This window comes from Mchenga conophoros, linkage group LG15 (genome assembly GCF_057382185.1).
Source record: "Mchenga conophoros isolate Kocher_MC1m ecotype Shallow Benthic linkage group LG15, M_conophoros_male_GT1.1, whole genome shotgun sequence".
NCBI lineage: Eukaryota > Metazoa > Chordata > Actinopteri > Cichliformes > Cichlidae > Mchenga > Mchenga conophoros.
In genome coordinates, this window is record NC_140540.1 from 24,571,430 (window position 1) to 24,589,628 (window position 18,199).

At 38.2% G+C, this 18,199-nt stretch overlaps 1 protein-coding gene across 4 annotated transcripts in view; it reads left to right on the forward strand.

The window, feature by feature from the left end:
• The window catches only part of col12a1b (collagen, type XII, alpha 1b), a 151,801-nt gene that overhangs the window by 2,102 nt on the left and 131,500 nt on the right, over positions 1-18,199 (forward strand). For all 4 annotated transcript variants that reach the window (XM_085247752.1, XM_085247749.1, XM_085247750.1 and 1 more), the window contains exons 3-12: positions 2,747-2,863; positions 4,982-5,125; positions 7,322-7,381; positions 8,628-8,891; positions 9,955-10,119; positions 11,322-11,495; positions 11,712-12,002; positions 12,756-13,358; positions 17,323-17,601; positions 17,906-18,181. In XM_085247752.1, coding sequence (XP_085103878.1) covers positions 2,747-2,863; positions 4,982-5,125; positions 7,322-7,381; positions 8,628-8,891; positions 9,955-10,119; positions 11,322-11,495; positions 11,712-12,002; positions 12,756-13,358; positions 17,323-17,601; positions 17,906-18,181 — 2,373 coding nt within the window. The remainder of the gene's footprint in view (positions 1-2,746; positions 2,864-4,981; positions 5,126-7,321; positions 7,382-8,627; positions 8,892-9,954; positions 10,120-11,321; positions 11,496-11,711; positions 12,003-12,755; positions 13,359-17,322; positions 17,602-17,905; positions 18,182-18,199) is intronic.

Here is an 18,199-nt window from a genome sequence, read left to right on the forward strand (position 1 = left end):
GATGTGTTTAAAATGTGGATGAATGTGCGTGTGGATGGTAACAGTGTGTGTCTGGATTAAAAGCTGAAGTTTGTCGGGTAGTTTTTGGCTGTGATACCCCCCGTTCGGAAACAGAAGCAGCGGCCCCCTCCCCCACGCGGCCCTTGAATTGATTCACCAGGTTGGTGGTTCCTCCATTTTTAACGTCCTGTAACCTTCCCCGGTCAAGCCTTGACCCCCCAGGTCTTGGCTTCACAACAATATTTTACAGTGATATTCTTCACCCCTCCCCCACACTAACATAAAAACAACTGGTTGGTGGTCTAGAAATCCCGGCTAATCTATAAACTGTAGCTAGATCATCTGTATTTAGATTTTTTTAATCCGTGCAGCTGGAAAGGTTGATGAGATGATCACAAACTCCGGAGCTCAGGTTACCCGCTGCGAACATGTGCTGATAAACTTCCTGCAGCATGAAAAGATTAAGAACTAGACACAGTTTTTCCACCTGTTTGTTACATGCAGAGGTTTATCGTGCATTTTTCTTTACAGTCAACCAATCCCACAAAAAGACCCAAACTAACAGCAGATGTTTCCTTCTGGTAATAAGTCACCTTCTTTAATATTTCTATTTGCTATAGAGCTCCACTGTAGACCTCGGAACACTGATGGACTCAGTTTTTGATTCTGGCAAACATGGGCACCATATTTGTGTTAATCTGCCTCTAAATATAGTCCCAAATGTGTGCTTTCCTGTATGTTCGCCAAAATCTTCAGCTTTGAACAGCTGTTTTTGGAAATTACTCAATCACTTTGAAAAATATAAACCACTTGGGAGCTTTGTGTGGGATTTATTGACAAGAAAGAAATTACTGAAAACCGTTATTCTCATTTGTCAGGAACAAAGTTAAACTTCCTGTTATAGAAACAGATTTGTCTCTGCTTTTGTGCCTGAGGCAGACAGACAGTTGTGTTTATATTCAGCTATTTAAAGCCATATTGTGACTGAATGCCTTTTTTGTAGCACCAAGTTAGAGTCAACATCTTTGTGTATTATCTTGATAGCAAGCTAGAGCATCATAAATAAGCACCCCAACCTGAAGAATATCATTTTAAAATATTTCTTTAAAAACAGTCTGTGGTCCCTCGTGTACATGGAAACTTTTTGTTCATTGTCCTAAGTTGTTGTCAACAACTTTTCATGTACACGTGCATGATCTGCTTGTTTTGTTGCTTGTGGAAAGAAGTTGATAACATACGTTTAGAGACATGCTCTGTGAATAAATATAATTATTATCCTCCATGTCAATTTGGTTTGCTGGTTAACATGACAAAGACCAGTGGTTCTTAAACTATGATCCGAATCCTAGAAGTATTCTTGGAGTCTTAACTGTATGGTAAATTTCCAACAAAGGTAGATTATGGATCCTTTTTTTTAGACTTAAATAGTTTAAGAACCTCTGGTGTAGATTCTTTGGAAACATAAGAAAAAGATGTACACATGTCTGCACTCACATTGTGTATTCTTTTATGAGGTTTGCAATGGAGACAATGAGAGTGATGACTCCGGTCTTTATCCATTGTATAATCAGCACTTTCTTGGTCAATTCAACATCCTGTGTTGGATTGAGGTCATGGACAGACTGCTGGATGTCCGTCAGTCCATGTTGGAGTTAGCTGACAGGAGGAGATCGTGACTGGTGATTTTCAAAATTAAAAAAAAAAAAAAACATCACCAGCCACAAACATTTCAGGATTCAAAATATTTAAAAGGCGTTGTTATCTGCATCCATGAGAGGTACGGAAGCAAACACAGGCCAAAACAATTGAATATTTTTTAAATATAATTATATTTTATTATTATTACTATTATTATCATTATGATTGTGGCTGTTCCGTCTAGGGATCGCCATGTAATTATGGAGTTGGGAAATACTGTATGTTGAGTTGTTAATGTTCAAATTTAAACACCAGGTAATAGCAGTGAAATCTTAATCAGAAAACAGTCATCATTCAAATTTTAATTCCTTAAAAGTTTTGTTCCTTAGGACCCCATTTAAACTGAATCAATGCAATATTTAAAAAAAAAATGAAGTTCATTTAATAAGATTGAATTAGCAATGTCAGGATATAAAAACAAAAAAGTCTCACAATAAAGCTATGTGGCTGAAGAATGGTGTCAGTAATACCATTTATGATTGATTATGCTTCATGTCTTAAGTGTTTGATGTTGAATTTTCCATTTTAGATGCTGTTGTCTTAATTTTATAACTCTGGTTTTACCAATCAACAAAGATTTTAAAATGTTACATAAAAGATGTGAGGGTAAATCCCATACGAGTCGAATAAAGACTCCTCAAACGCATTTTTTAAATACATGCCATCGCTTGTTGCTCTTAAAATTCATTTGACCTGTTTTTTGCTTCCATATTCATGATCACGCCCAAAATTCACCAGGTCTCATATACGAACCCTCTGTGTGTCCCTCCTAAGTTTTAGATACCGTTGTGTTGTGTTTGTTGTCTTGGTCTGTTGCCTGAGTTGTTGATTGTAGCCACACGAGCCAAACGGAGGTCATTTTTTTGTCTTCAAAATGGCTTTCCTCTCATTTGTAGTTTGGTGCGTCTTGTGTTGTTTGCACCAACAGTGAACTTGTCTAACTTCACCTTGGAAGTGTTGACTGTTGGTCCTTTTTTATAATGATCACTACAATACACTTTGCTCTTAAAGATAAAGTGCTAACTGCATTGATGTTTTTTCTTCACAGTGGACTCTCCATCAGACTTAAGATTTAAGATTTTAAGTGAGAACTCAGTGGAAATGATGTGGAGAAGACCACGGTCGAGGATACAGGGTTACAGAATAGAAGTGACCTCAGACACAGGTTGGTGCTCATTAAACCTGCAGGTTCTGTCGTGCCATGCCTGTAACATTACAAGTGTCATAAAGATTTCACTCAACCTGACAGGACTCAGCACTTACCGCAATTATCTAAATGTTTCTGCAGACACAAGTTTAGCTCCAGGAGCTTCTAATGATAAAAAAGGAAAAACATTATGAATGGAGAAATCTTATCATCGGTTACCAGCGCTGAACTTTGCCAGCACTGACATTGCAAACTGCAATCTGTGTTACTTTAGCTCAGGCATGCACATGTAAGACCTTTTATGTAATAGCTGAGATATTTATGCATAGATTTAAAAAGAAGAGCTATTATTTCAAATGATCCAAGACTTTACCCAAAATAACTCACCACTTTCAGAAAGACCATGTGCTGTTTCAACATCTTCACAAAGCACAGCCTTAGAGTATATATACTTGTACTATATTATACTAACTTACTGATAGAACTAACATTAGTTTGCATGCTGATAGTCACCAACTCATATTTCAGAATCATCATTCAGAACCCAGTAAAATGTCCTCAACTAAGACTTCTGTATTCTATATAATTTCAAAAATTGTTAGTAAAACTTACGTGAGTACAAGTTTCTTCTTATGCATGGAAAAAATAGCACTAACATCATACACTGAGTAATAGAACTAACTTTAGCTTATATATATTTAAATGTTGCCAGGTGTAAGTGACTTATTGTTGCTAACTAAAATTAACATCAACTTATATACAATCAAACACAGACATACTTTTAATAGCTGACAGAGCTAACATCAGCAAAGTCAAATGTAGATAGTAAAAATATGTCATTTACATCTAACTAACATTCAAACACTCACAGGGGTATGCAATGTGCTGTTACTAACTAAAAGAATTAACGTCCACTCACATACGATCAAACACAGACACTAATTAACAGAACTATTAAATCATTGACAGGTAAGGGACGTACTGTTGCTAGTTAACAAAACTAGCATCAGTTTAAATACAAACATGTAAGTAAAAGTAAGTGAAACACTTTTTTTTTTATTTAACAGAGGTAATGTTTAGTTATTTATTGGCAATTGCTATTCAAAAGCCATCTTAAGAAAGTGTACTAAGTGAGTAGCATATTACTTTCAATAACAGATCTTTTCTGACAAGAAACAGGTACTGAGATTATTAGCTTTTCAACATGAAGGCTTTACAAGGACTAAATTGATGAGGCTATGATGTGAATGTGACATATCATTGCTATTGCTGAACGAGCTAAGTAACAGAACTAATATTAGCTTTAATATGTATATTCATCAACAACAAGTTGTAACAGCTACATACTATTAGCTAGCTAACCAAACCCCAAAACTGTAGCTTGCACTTCCATATTGACTAAGAAATAAGGATAACAGTTACATACCTTGACTAACTGCCCATATAGCTAACTTTAACATTAGCCTTTCTATTCATGTCAATTAGCAAATAGATTAGCCAGTTATCTTTTTTTTTTTTTTTTTTTTTTTTTTTGCTGAGATAGCAAAACAAGAGTCATTTTTTATTAAAAAAAAAAAAAAAAGTCAACCTACAAAAAGGTCAACCTAGAAACGTTTCAAATGATGTTAAAAACAAATACTAAATAAATAAGCTAGGATGGGTAACTGATAAACACCAAGGTTGATATATTTTGTCAAGAAATAGGCCTAATATATAACAGTAAATATTTTTACGTTTCTGTTTTTTGTTAAATAAAAAAGTAACTGAAAATTAGTTTGTAAGTTTTACAGTTTCAGTTATTAGAGGCACAGAAATATTAGAGAAAGTTTTGACATTAAATATAATCTGTTAATATTGTTCATTTCTATTAGCTGAGGCTAAGATATTTTTTAACAAATAATTAGCATTCATCTTATGGAACATTCAGGGGAATTAAAGGGTTAAAATAATGTGTGTTTTATAGTAACAAAGAAAGTTGTTTTTTTATCAAATCGATTGTACTATTGTGTGTTTACATGGCTATTCCAGTCAGCAGTCGAAATCAGGTTTTTCTGAAGCCCTGTACTGACTCTTGGAGAAATCAAGTCATGTAATAGTTTCCTAATGACTTCCCTCTGACTTTGTGCATTCTTGTAGAAGAACCAACAAAAGAATTTACTCTGCCTGCATCTGCCACTAAGACCTCCATTTCAGACCTGACTCCAGATGTGGATTATGTCGTAACGATAACTGCATATTCTGGATCAGAGCAGAGTCTGCCCATCTCCGGCCAGATCACACGTGAGTCACCGTGTCTCTGCATTTGTGTGCTTGTGGAAATCAATGCCAGATGTCCCGTAAAAAGCTTAAAAAAAAGCTAAAAACTAACACCGAGTGTGGAAGATAACAGAGAGACACCTGCCAGGTGTTGCCCTTTCACCAGTATATGTTAATAACATTGCTCGGTTTCTACATTCGTTTCAGTATTTTGGTGTTTCAGTACAGCAGACTGTTCGTCATTCAAGGAAACAACCTCAAATGTATTTCTTTATTTAAATTGCTTTAATTTGACTTAAAAATAGGTTTGTATTTAATTCTTTATCCTGGAAACAGTAAATCACAAAGCAAGCTCACCACAAGGTCCATTTAGCATGACATTTGGAGTCAGTTAAGACAATTTTTAGTTTTGCCAAAGTTAAAAACTGTAGACTAAAAGTCTGACTTGACAGATTTAAGCAAATCTGCAGCACAGGGAGCCAGCCAGGACAGACAATTGAAAAACAAGACAATTGAAAACAGGCACGAGGAACAGCATGAACAACATGACTTCAAAGGTGAGTTTTTTTAATGCAGAAGGGAGGGGTTTTACTATTTACAGAATTTTTTGAATAGTTTATCACTACCTAATTACAGAAAAAAGACACAAGAGCAGCTCAAATTGTATTGTGCAAAAATAATGGCTACATTAAGTTGTGCAATGAGAATTTATAAGTAGGCATCGCTTCTTTTGACCCTTTTGCAATTCAAAAACAATTTGTTCTTCTGCACTTGGAAAACAGCAACCTGTAGCGTGTCTACCACAGATTTCCATCAACATTTTTCCTCTATATTACTTTACCATAATCAACAGTTCCAGCACCAAAAGATAAAATTTCATTATTCACTTTGGTCACTTGGCTGAAGACATTTTTGAAATATTACAGCCTGTTATTATTGAGGTAAAGGTCTTGGTGAGATTAAAAACCTATTTTCAAGAGTTACCTGGACTAAAAGATAACTGATATAAGCATAAACACACAAATACAACTGTCAAACGCTACAGTCAGTGGACACAACGTCTACCAATATTATTTTCTCAGTTCTATAACACCGACTTAAATTCCCACATAGTAATCAGCTCAGATTTTTCCAGGAGATAGGGACAGCATAATTAAAGGTAGTTTTTGGAATCACCCTTACTAACATGTTACTAAATTGTTCACCACTAGGGGGCAGATACCAAAGGATAACAGCAGCACACATTTCAACACATTGCCCCTGTTGGTGAAAGATCTATGTACATTTTGCAGAATGTCATTTTTGAAAAAGTACCTTCAAATAATGTTTGTATTAACATAGTACACCATCTTATTGCACTAAGAGGTATTAGATATTTTTTTAAGCCTGGCCCTAGTTCAGATTCATTTAACACCATATAAAGATTTTTTTTTTTTTTTTTTTTACCATTTTTGATCATTAAAAAAAAGGAAGAAAGAATTTACAAAAAGTACCCTTTATGCCTAATTCTGTTTCGGACCAAACAATTGTAAAATACAATGAGGAATAAAGTCATACTGATTATGGTTTTTACTCATACATGAACAGAAGTTAGAGGAAACCACTCCAAGGAGAGGTTTGTAGCTAAAAATCAACCAATAGAAAAGACTGAAGACATTTAAAGATAACAACTTGTAAATAAAATGTAAAGCACTTTGGTGTTCAGAGGAAGAAAGGATTTCTTCGGATTGTCAAACCAGGGATAGGCCTAAACCATGTTTATGATGTTTACAAGCAAAAGTATGAAATGGGACACTGACCCAGATTTCAGGCTTTGACTGAGGTCTTCACTGACATCATGGCAGCAGTTTTTGGTGGGGACAACTGATGATCTGAGAAGCCCTCTGAGCTTGAGCTATGCTGGAAATCCTACACAAACTATGACATCAACCTGACAGTTTCTCCATTTGGGAGCTCATTTGGAAGTTTGTTGCATCACGAAAAAGGAAAAATTGCTCAAGAAACCCTCTGATGAGAGGATAAATCCTACGTAGGGAAATTTAAAACACAAGAGTTGGGCTGATTTCAGAGGTCTGCCTTCACATGAAGAAAAACAGTGACAGAAAATGATTCATAACATGTCATCACTGTAAAGATATTGGGTTTCCTGAGGATAATTTCAGCACAATAGATAATATGAACTGACTTTTGTAATTACGCGATTGTTTCATTGTCTTACAGTTGAATCTAGTGGAAGCACAAGAGGAACTTCCAGGAAACCAGACTCTTCAGATTCAGCCAGTGAGTACTTTTGTTCACTTATTACACACCTTAGTTTGACCAGGGGTTTCACTTCCTACTCAGATAATGATGAGTCATAAATCCACTGCCATACCTCCTCGACTTTTTGTTCGTGGGTTTTCTTCTGGGCGGTGTTCATCAGTGTGAGCTTAGCAGTGAAGGAAGGCTCTACAAACACCCCATTGTATAGCAATAATCAAAATTAGGCCCCCATAAATCTCTGAAGGATTTGGTCATCGATTTGGTTCCCTGCCGAGCAGTTATGCCAATACGGGGGAAGCTGCACATGCTCAGTGCGGCGGGGGTCATAGGTGTGGTGGGAGGTTGCTGCTGTTGGAGCTGTGGGAGTGAGCTGAACCCAGCCCCGAAGTGCTGAGAGAAGTGGAAACCATTACAGATGCTGATTTACAAGAGCGCTGCTTCTGCCACTGCTGCCCTGGCCCCCATTCTGCACACGATGACGAGGTTGTGCAGATTTTTCCTTCTCTTCATGAGGGAAAAGTCACGAGGAAACTCCCAGAAAGCAGGGCAGAGGAGAGACAATGAAGTCTGGTTCAACAAACAGTGTCTAAATTAACAAAAAACAATGACTTTAAAACATGCTGAGCTGAGAAAAGTGAATGTGAGTAAATCCAACATCTTAACACCCCCAAGTAAAATTTTAGTGGTTAAGGTCTGTTTAAAAGTTTAGGATTAGGCAACTAAAAGTATGCCACTTTATACTGGAAGCTGAAGGTTCTAACGTTAGAGAGAAGAACCCAAAAATCCGAAGAAACATCCACATTCAGGTCTACACAGTGGCAGGACGTGAACACCAGCACTGCTGAGCTGTTTGGCGTGATGATCTTTGATGTAGCCAGCAACTTCTGAAGCTTCATTGAGTCACTTGTTAGCAAATGCTTTTTCTGGCACATGTACAGGATTCAACTTCATGAGTGGGATATTTACTGACATCTTAGTTTAACCCTCAGGCCTTAATTTCAAGCATTAACCAAACAAATCCACTCAAATTGACTTTCAGACGAGAGAGCCAAAAGTGGAACAATGCAAATCATTATTTAATCTAAAATAACACTGAGTGGGTTTTTTTTAGTCTCAACAAAGAATATTAACGTTATCGAGAAAGTACTGCCACTGAATAAACCTAAAGTCCAAGGCTATTACTCACATATGGGGGCAGAAAAATTACATTTTCTGTTTAATGTTCAGCGTTTTCTTCCTTTTCATTCTTGAACTTTTTTTGCAGGATGCTCTGCCAGCATCATCGGCGATGTGGTGTTCTTGGTGGACGGCTCCTGGAGTGTGGGCAGGCCAAACTTCAAATACATACGCTCCTTCATCTCTGCGGCTGCCGGAGCCTTTCATATCGGCGAGGAAAAAACCCGGGTAGGCGTGGTCCAGTACAGTGATGACGCCAGGACTGAGTTCAACCTGAACGAACACCAGACCAGACCGGCGCTTCTGCGGGCCATCGGCTCAATGCCGTACAAAGGAGGCAACACGAACACAGGTGACCTGTTGATGCTGTTCAGTTCTTTGGGTTTTCTGTGGAGTTAAATTGACCTGGGACATTTTCAATCAGTAACACCCTTTTTAAGGGGGATGTTTATCTTTGGTAGCAAGAATAATCATTTTTTAATACATGGCTGTTAAAGACTGATTTGTTTTTGTGAGGTGAGTGCTCATTTCACGTGTGTCTCACTTGGCTCACTTGACAAATAGGCAGGCAAAACTCTGGGATGTAAGGGAATTAAAAACACATCCATTAAAGTACAGGGAAATAAAATTATAATCACATTACACACAGTTTAACTTGCTGAGAAAGCAATAAAGCAGCCTTGTCAGGGCCACTTGAGTCAAAACGGGATTGTTATTGCAAGTGAAGTCATTTAAATTTGGCGAGATCACTCTGATCTGGGACCTCCCCGCCCTTCCATGGGTGTACGTGGAAAGAGAGCAGCAGCAGGACCCTCTGACAAAACAGAGCAGGCATTGATAATAAGAGAAATGACAATGATTAATTCAGATACAGCATGAAATGGAAGAGCTGGATTAGAGGTGGGCTGCAAAGTAGCTCACAGTAACTGTATGCAGAGTGAAGTAGTGCCTGAATAGTGCACGCAAGATGAAATGAGAAATGCCAGGAGTGCTACTGAATTTGAACCATTCCTGCTAAGACCATGCTCATTTTAAATCCTCAAATTTTGAAACAGACCACATATGAAATGTTCAGAAGACAGATCAAGAAAATTACAAGTAATATAAAATTTCGTCAAGAAAAGAGAAAGAAAAAATGGAGTTTATATCAAACTTGAAGGAGCGCATGATCAATGAAGGTACCTCAGAGAATTAAATGTCAAAAAGTTTGCTGGTGGATTTCTCATCATGATTATGTGCTGTGTTTCATCCTTCTGTGATATCTCTGATTTTGCTGCTCGGTTTATTGCTGAGTTTGAGTTTTGGTCTACAAAAAGATTTCCTGAATCAAATAGTTGTTTTTCTCCTCATCATTCTACAATTTAAATCTAAGAACACCCAATGAAGTAAAACTCTTCTCTCTCTCATTGGTCCAGGTGACGCTCTGGACTACGTTTTGAGAAATGTTTTCAGTGAGGCGTCCGGCGCCAGAAACGGTCTCCCCAAAGTGCTGGTGATCATCACAGATGGCAAATCTGAGGATCCAGTGGCGAGCTATGCCAAGCAGCTCCGGAGCACGGGGGTGGAGATCTTTGTCCTCGGTATGCAGCCAGAGCAATTTTATTGCACTCCACATTACATTTTCCATTCGTATTTAATGCTTTTAGCAGGGGTTTGTAACAAAAGCAACCTGTGGTGACGTAGTAATGGAAGAAGGTTAAATTCCTACATCGTTAACCTACAAGCAAGTGATAGCAGGTTTTATGTGTGTTTATGCTCCAGTTTCGCTCAGACTTTCCACAAACTCAGACGAAGAAACACCACTGGGATGTTGCTATGGAGTTAAAGAGGCCTGGTGGTTCAGGACTTATAGCTCATCTTTTGCAGTCAGTGGAAACAGATCAATGATAGAAAACTGCTTAGCGAGACACTAATGGTTTTTAGTTTTTGTCAGAGGACCACTGTAACCTTCCTGCTACGTTCCCTAGAGACAATTTATCGGGCTAGCCATCATGTTTTTGGAGGTTATCCCAGCTTTAAAAGGATTCTTAAAGGTGGAGTTTGGTGGAGTTGTCTTAAGGCAAAGCTTACAGTGACATGGCTTCTTTTGGCAAATATGAGTTCTTAACTTTTGTGGGTCTAAGGTCACGTGTTTTATAGAAACACTGAATGGTGCAGGAAGGAATGGTAATTACTCAGTGCCTCTAATCAAAAAGTTGTTGGGTTTAAACCCCAGCCCCAGCAAATAGGCACTTATGAAAGAACTTTAACCCATATCATAGTTGACCCTGTCTAAAAGCAATAAAAATATTTTTTTAGTAAGTACCTCTCTCAATAAGAAAGTTCACAGGATACCAGCTGTCTTAGTCAAACTTAAATCTATGCATGGATACAACTCTTCCAACAGTGTCAAAGTTTCACAGAGGAGTATAGCACCATAAACCCTTTTCATATTTACTGCCCATGTTGTCAGACTTTCCAACCAATGTGGAACAGAAAAGAGAGCATTTAATATGCAAACGTGGAAAGTAAATGCTCGTTTAACTTTGTTACAGATTGTTCATTTCATCCAGTATTTACAGACCTGGAGCAAATGCACCCGTTACCGCGTCAACCAATGCCAGTGAGTTTTCAAGGATGGCTAAGAATTCAGTGGTGTCGCCTCAGCTTAGCTCAAAATGAGGAATCATCTCTAAATTTGGCCGGCATTGAAAACCACAACAATTTCCACATGTTCATGAAGAACCATCCACTCTGCTTTTACCACAGCTTTGAGTTTGTGGTTTGTCTTTTCCCCCCGTAGGTATCCAACAGGCAGATGAAGAGGAGATGAGGCTAATGGCCTCTACCCCTTACAGCAGTCACATCTACAGTGTGGCCACCTTCGACATGATAAAGAACGTGCAAAAACAGCTCATTACTCGGATGTGCGCTGGTGTAGAAGATCAGCTCAATGTGGTAGTCAGTGGAGACGAATGTGAGACATCTTTAAAACTAATACTTTCATGCCTAGTCTGAGTTGTTAAAAAACATTCTCTTGCCATTTGTACCTTTGTTTTTACCCTTTAATATGGTTGAAACTGTAGTTTGATGTAGATTGCAGTATACACTCTTATTTTTTGTCTCTTATTTTTTATTTAATTTTTCCAAATATATGACATTATAATTGTGATTCCATCTCTTATTTTTGCAGTTGTTGAGCCAGCCTCCAATCTCCAGGTCCAGGAGGTAATCTCAAAGTCCATGCGGTTGATGTGGGACCCCTCTATTGGAGATGTTTCCGGATACAAGATTCAGCTGATCCCCATGATGGCTGGCAGCATGCGTCAGGAACTGTACGTGGGCGCAGGCCAGACCTCGGTGGTGGTCCGAGGTCTCTCGGCAGATACAGAGTACCAAATCGTTCTGTTTGCCTTGAAGGGATTGACACCCAGCGAGCCCATCACGGCCATGCAGAAGACTCTGCCAGTTAGAGTTTCACTGGGTGAGTACTAAACAATGAAAGTAAAAGTTTATAGAGAGACTTCTCTTTGACTACCGGCATAGATTAATGAATAAAATGTCTGTAAGTGAATCAGTGGTTTAATTGGCAGGCTCTGGCAAACTGTACTGACTCAGCGCTCTGCTGTAAATAATGCAAAGAAACCTGGAAACATTGTATCAGCTCACATGTCAGACTAAACAAATTGCAGGTGACAATCAAAAAGTTTTGGGAACAGGTCCATAAAAAAGCTTACTAAATTTAAACCAGTGATGTCTAAGTCATCACTTCTAGCTCTAGTCCTGAAGACTAATTTTATATCTTAAAAACAAAAAAAAGTGATTCTTGTTAGTTAGAATACTTCCTTATTTTTCTCCAATGATTGCCAAGACTTTGGAAAGCAATTAAAAAAACCAAATTCTGATAGCACGGGGATAGAGTTAGAGCTAGTATTATGCCTGATTAGACCTCAGGGGGCCTCAGTGTGACTTGCAGCCACACTGGAAACTGTGCACTGCTGCCTATTTGACTAGAAAAACCAGCCAAATTCTAATCAATTATAGTTTTCACTTGACTATGAGCGCTCTTGTAACATGTTGTTCAAATGTTGTATTATCTTTAGAGGACTAGCACATGCTATTAAGACTTTCTCAACACCACCATTCTTTAGCTCAATATCAACTTTATACAAGAATAAACACCTTTATTGTAAAGAATTTAACAGTCAACTTTGTACTTTTTTTTCTGTCTATCCAGAATGTTCCCTTGGTGTGGATGTGCAGGCTGATGTTGTCCTTCTGGTTGATGGATCCTATAGCATTGGTCTGGCAAATTTTGCCAAAGTAAAAGCATTCCTAGAGGTGTTGGTCAATACTTTTGACATTGGGCCTGACAAAGTTCAGATCAGCTTGGTCCAGTACAGCAGGGATCCTCACCCTGAGTTCTACCTGAACACTCACCACGATCTAAATGCCGTGGTCAAGGCTGTGCGAAATTTCCCATACCGTGGCGGCTCCACCAACACCGGCAGGGCCATGACTTATGTCAAGGAGAAGATATTCCAGGCTGCCAGAGGAGCGCGTGCCAATGTTCCTCGTGTCACCATCCTCATCACTGATGGAAAGTCATCCGATGCCTTCCAAGAGCCGGCCACCAGGCTGAGAAATGCTGATGTGGAGATTTTTGCTGTGGGTGTTAAGGATGCTGTGCGAAGTGAGCTTGAGGCCATTGCTAATCCACCTGCAGAGACCCATGTGTACACTGTAGAAGACTTTGATGCCTTCCAGAGGATTTCCAAAGAACTCATTCAGTCCATCTGCCTCCGGATTGAACAGGAACTCCGCAACATCCTCCAGAGACGTAAGTAATGTGGTTATAATCGTCTATGCAGATGACATTGTGCTATGCTGGGCTTTGTTTGACCAATGTGCTTGTGTTTTGTGTTTAGGGTTATAGAGTTCCATAAGATTTCATTTTTTCTTTTGATGGATACATATATTATTTTTAATTCAGCCTTTATTTGGACTGTGTTATTTATGTAAAAAAAGAAAGCAATGCTCATTTTAATCTAATTCAGGTTGCTTTATGTAGTTGTGTACATCCTAGCTTTAACTGTAATGCTGGATGTTAATCAGTTTTGCACACTGAATCCCTATCAAACATGAACATGGTTGAAACAACAAACAACAACAAAACACCACAGAAGTCTTTGTAATTTAATTAATTTGGCAACTGATGACTTTTTAAGTAATGTGAACTTTTGTCCTCTTTTATCTGCATGATAAACTTGCAGTTTAGAATAAATTCAGAAAGTTAATTGGAATGGGAAACAGTCAGAAATTGGAGGTTTGACATTCTTACTCTTCTTTCGATTGAGGATATCTGCTTTATTTCATTTTTTATAATCTATAATAATGGATAGTATAAAACAGTGACTGGACACAAATTTTTTTCAATAGAAAGTCTGAAAAGGACATCTAGGCAATGTCCAAGACGTACATCGTGAAGTCAAGGAACTTACTTTTGTTTGCATAAGTTTTCTTTTTTCAATTACAGCCAGAAATCAAGAGCATATTAAGGCTATTCAGCATCATACTTATAGGATTTCTTTTAATGCCAAGCTGTAGTATACCCTATGAACTGTATACCAATACTCCAGCATCAACATTATAATTCTGTGAAAACTAAGTTTGAAGGTTTGAACCATTCACTGTTGATCTCGGTCTTGAAATTACCAGTCTGCAACAAATGTACTGCTTTATGATTGATTTCAGCGCATTTTTACCTCTTTGGCTTCTCAGTTACACTGGAGGATTCAGTTCTCAGGATTCATGAGTTGAACACCTTCATTCAGATCAGATCAGCCCCTGTCACATTTGAATACAGTGCAAAAGCTAAAACGCTCAGTGCAAAATATACAAAAATATATTTTTTAAAAACCCCGAAAACTTTTTTCACACAAGTTTTATACTGTTTTAGATGAATTCTGAATTCAGATTTCCTTTGCAGACAATGGTATTTTTTATGTTGATGGATAGAAACAGATCTTTATCCGTTTATTCCGTTTTACATTTGCTAAATTACATTCAGAGGACTTTATGAATAAACATTGCTTAATTGTTGGCACGAGGTAGCTCAACAGAACCAACCATGGAGTATGAAACAGCCCACAGTTTATTAGTTTTACATATATATATATATATATATATATATATATATATATATATATATATATATATATATATATATATATATATATATATATATATATATATTTTATACAACTTGCTTTCAAACATTTCCATTTGTTCAGCAAGTATAGTTTTCAGTGTTCACACAATAATGAAAAAGAAGTACAACCTCAAAAACTATAAACAAGTCCAGCATCCTGTTGGTCTCTATTTTGGGGTTAATTTCGGAGATTTATCTTGCTTTCTCACTTTATTTGTTTTAAACAAGTTCAACACATGTTGTTAGTTTTTCAAGGTTTTCCACACCAAACAACAGCTTCCTCCTCCTAACCACCAAACAACTGAAGCTGCTTTCATTTATTTGCATACAGTGCTAGAAACAATGCCAATGCTTTTGATCAACCCATCGGTTTAGTACAATAATTAGAAATCTTTTCTTTAAAATTTCAGCTCAAGTTCTAAATCTACCAGTTAACTAATGTTATTGTTACACGTGCAGTCAAGAAATCAACATTTTAACAATTAACCACAGCAGCAGTCGGTTGCAACTTTACCCCCCTGTGAGGTCGATGAGAGTACATAACTGTACCATCAGCCATCCACATGGACATGATTACTTTCATGTCCCTTTTCTGAGCATGTCTTTATTAGCTAAAACCATTTTTTTTTTTTGCCTCAATGTGTAAAACACATGCCCACCTTTTGATCTTTCAAGGACAGGGAGAGTTTCTGCATGTGTAAATGGGTCAAATAGTCCTTTGCAGAGATGTATTTGCATTTGTTTAAACTGAGCCAGAGCAGCAGATGACTCAGTGTGTTACCACACAAAGTCTATGCAAGCTGTCAGGTGTGTTGTCTGTCACATAAACAAACCTTTAAGTGCAGTTCTTTGCACTGAAGTCATCACCCACCCCAAAACGTCTGGTAGTCGGGTTTAAACACCAAAGATGTTAAATCACAAATGCTGTTTCATCCTCTTAGAAAAGGGCAATAACAATCGCTCAGTGTTTGCCAAAACGAGCTTCCACGTCTGGCAGTATTAAATGTGACTCACACCAGCTTTGATTGCCAATTATATAATCCTTATATAATAATGACTTTATGTCAACAAAGAGAATGTGCAGGAGCCCAACTTAAAGAGCTCTGGTAGCGGGTCTCAGCCCTCCCGATCCTGAATGATGGCACTGCCTTGTAGGTCAGCTTTCTCTTCTACTTTTGTCTATTTCGGATGATGGTTTATGCATATGGATAACAGCCTTAGACAGGAAGAAAAAAAGAGAGCTTCCAGAGAATACGAATTGTAGAACTGCTTTAGTTTTTCCACTAGAAAGACTGAGCTGATTGATGATGCAAATCTGAGCCTGTTGGCCAGCTGCTTGAAGTAATGTGTTCATTGTGTCTGAAAAATCAATACCAGGGAGATAAGTTGCAAACTTCAATGAATAAATTAGTCAGGGTTGCTTGTGGTGGGTCTAATCTCAAATGACCTAGTGGGAAAACAAAATCTCAGGCAGCTCACCGAGTGTGGACTTTGAAATCTGCAACAACAGGACTCCTAAGGGACCCTTTTCACGACAGGGGACACTCATAGGTAATCACATCTGGGGCTGATTTAGCAGATGCAGCATGTGACTATGAATCACCTTTAACTAACAGCCAGATTTGGAGAAAGATGCTGTTTTTCTCACTATATCAAAGATGTCAGACACATATTTTGTCAGCCCAGTTTAATGTCAGAGCCAGACAAGGAATGTATTTCTTCTGATGATGTATTTTGAAAACAGATGTCAAACCACCTGTAAATATCTCAGTTGTTCCACATTTAGTCAGTCAGTTTAGTTTTTGGAATTAAACACCTAATTGCATTTTAACTTCTGATAAAGCACAAATCATGATAAAAAAAAGTTATCAAGATTTAAAAATGCTATAAAGAATTTCCACAGAGATGGATACCATACAAACAGTTTTGTATGATGATTTGAATACTTTACATTTTCATTCTAATAACCTAAGATAACACCTTTACCCTGACTTTGATGTAACATTTTACTCTTTCTAGTAAAATGAATTGTTCTTCTGTAACATGATCATCATTTCAGAACTGCTCAGCAATCCTTCAAACTTACCAAAATGTAATCTAATGCAATGCTGGCATTACTTAATATGGTTATTTTGGAAAGACTTTACATAAAATATTGGCTTACCTTCCAGGTCTGAAAACCTTAAACTTGCATTCTTCTCAATTACCAGCAGGGAGCAGCTCCTCTGGTTAAAGAAAGAAGTCAGATTATATAGAAGTTTAAGAAAATCCACCTCCCAGTGCGAGGATAGCCTCAGAATTGGGGTGATGTTACCAGCCTTAACCTCAAATGTTAAGGTTGAGGTTAAGGCTGGTAATGCGTGATTACAGTTTATTGATGATTTTACCATTCTCGTTTGAGTTTACATATAAAATAATTTTCTTTCAGAGAATAATCATCTTTTTTCTCAGAGCAATGTGCTGTATTGTTTTATTTTAATTATTTAACCATCTTCTTCTTCTCCTTAATTCGTAATGAAGACACTCTTTATGCCAAAAAAGGAACTAGCTGCTGAACCCTGTTAAGTAAAAAAAAATCTTCTTCCTCCTCCAGAACTGATCTCGCCAAAGGACCTGACCTTCTCAGAGATCGGCTCCAGAAGCTTTAGGACCTCATGGAAGACGGACGCCACCAATGTTGAGTCCTACCTGGTTCAGTTCAGGCCGGCAGATGACCCCGACGGGCATTTTGTGTCCATGTCTGTGCCCGGAGACTCCCTCACTGCCTTCCTGCCCTACCTCAACCCTTACACTCGCTACGAAGTCAACATCTACGCCCACTACGAGAAAGGGGAAAGCTTGCCTGTGACTGGCTATCAGACCACGCTAGAAGGTATTTATACTGTCATAAACAATTTATTTATGCTTTTCTTTTTCCACACTGCTAAGATATTTTGTTAATCAACATAAAGGTGTAGTACAGATATAAACCTGTTTTTAATACCAAGACCAAACTTGTGATAGAACAAATTAAGTGATTAAGTGTAATATTGAACTGGAAGGTGTATTGATTGATTCACAACGTTGGTTGCTGCAGGTTACCGCAGAACAATAGGCTCAGGTTTTGGACAGTGGCAGCATGAATGAGTAAAGATATGCAGTTAAAGCTGAGGGTGTCTGATTCACTTGTGTCACAGAACAAGGCCCAGTTAGCAACCTCAGAGTATCTGAAGAGACAACAGACAGCTTCAGAGTGTCATGGCTAGCAGCTCCCGGACCAGTCATTCGCTACCGACTCAACTATGAACCGGTTGACGATGAGAGCCGGAGGATGGAGACGACCACCACTGGCAGGGAGATAACCACCGTGCTCCACGAGCTTCGGCCTCAAACCACCTACCGCGTCACCGTCACTCCCGAATATCCGTCCGGCCCCGGAACGCCGCTACAGACTGTGGGCACTACCAAAGAAGGCAAGTGTGGTTATCGAC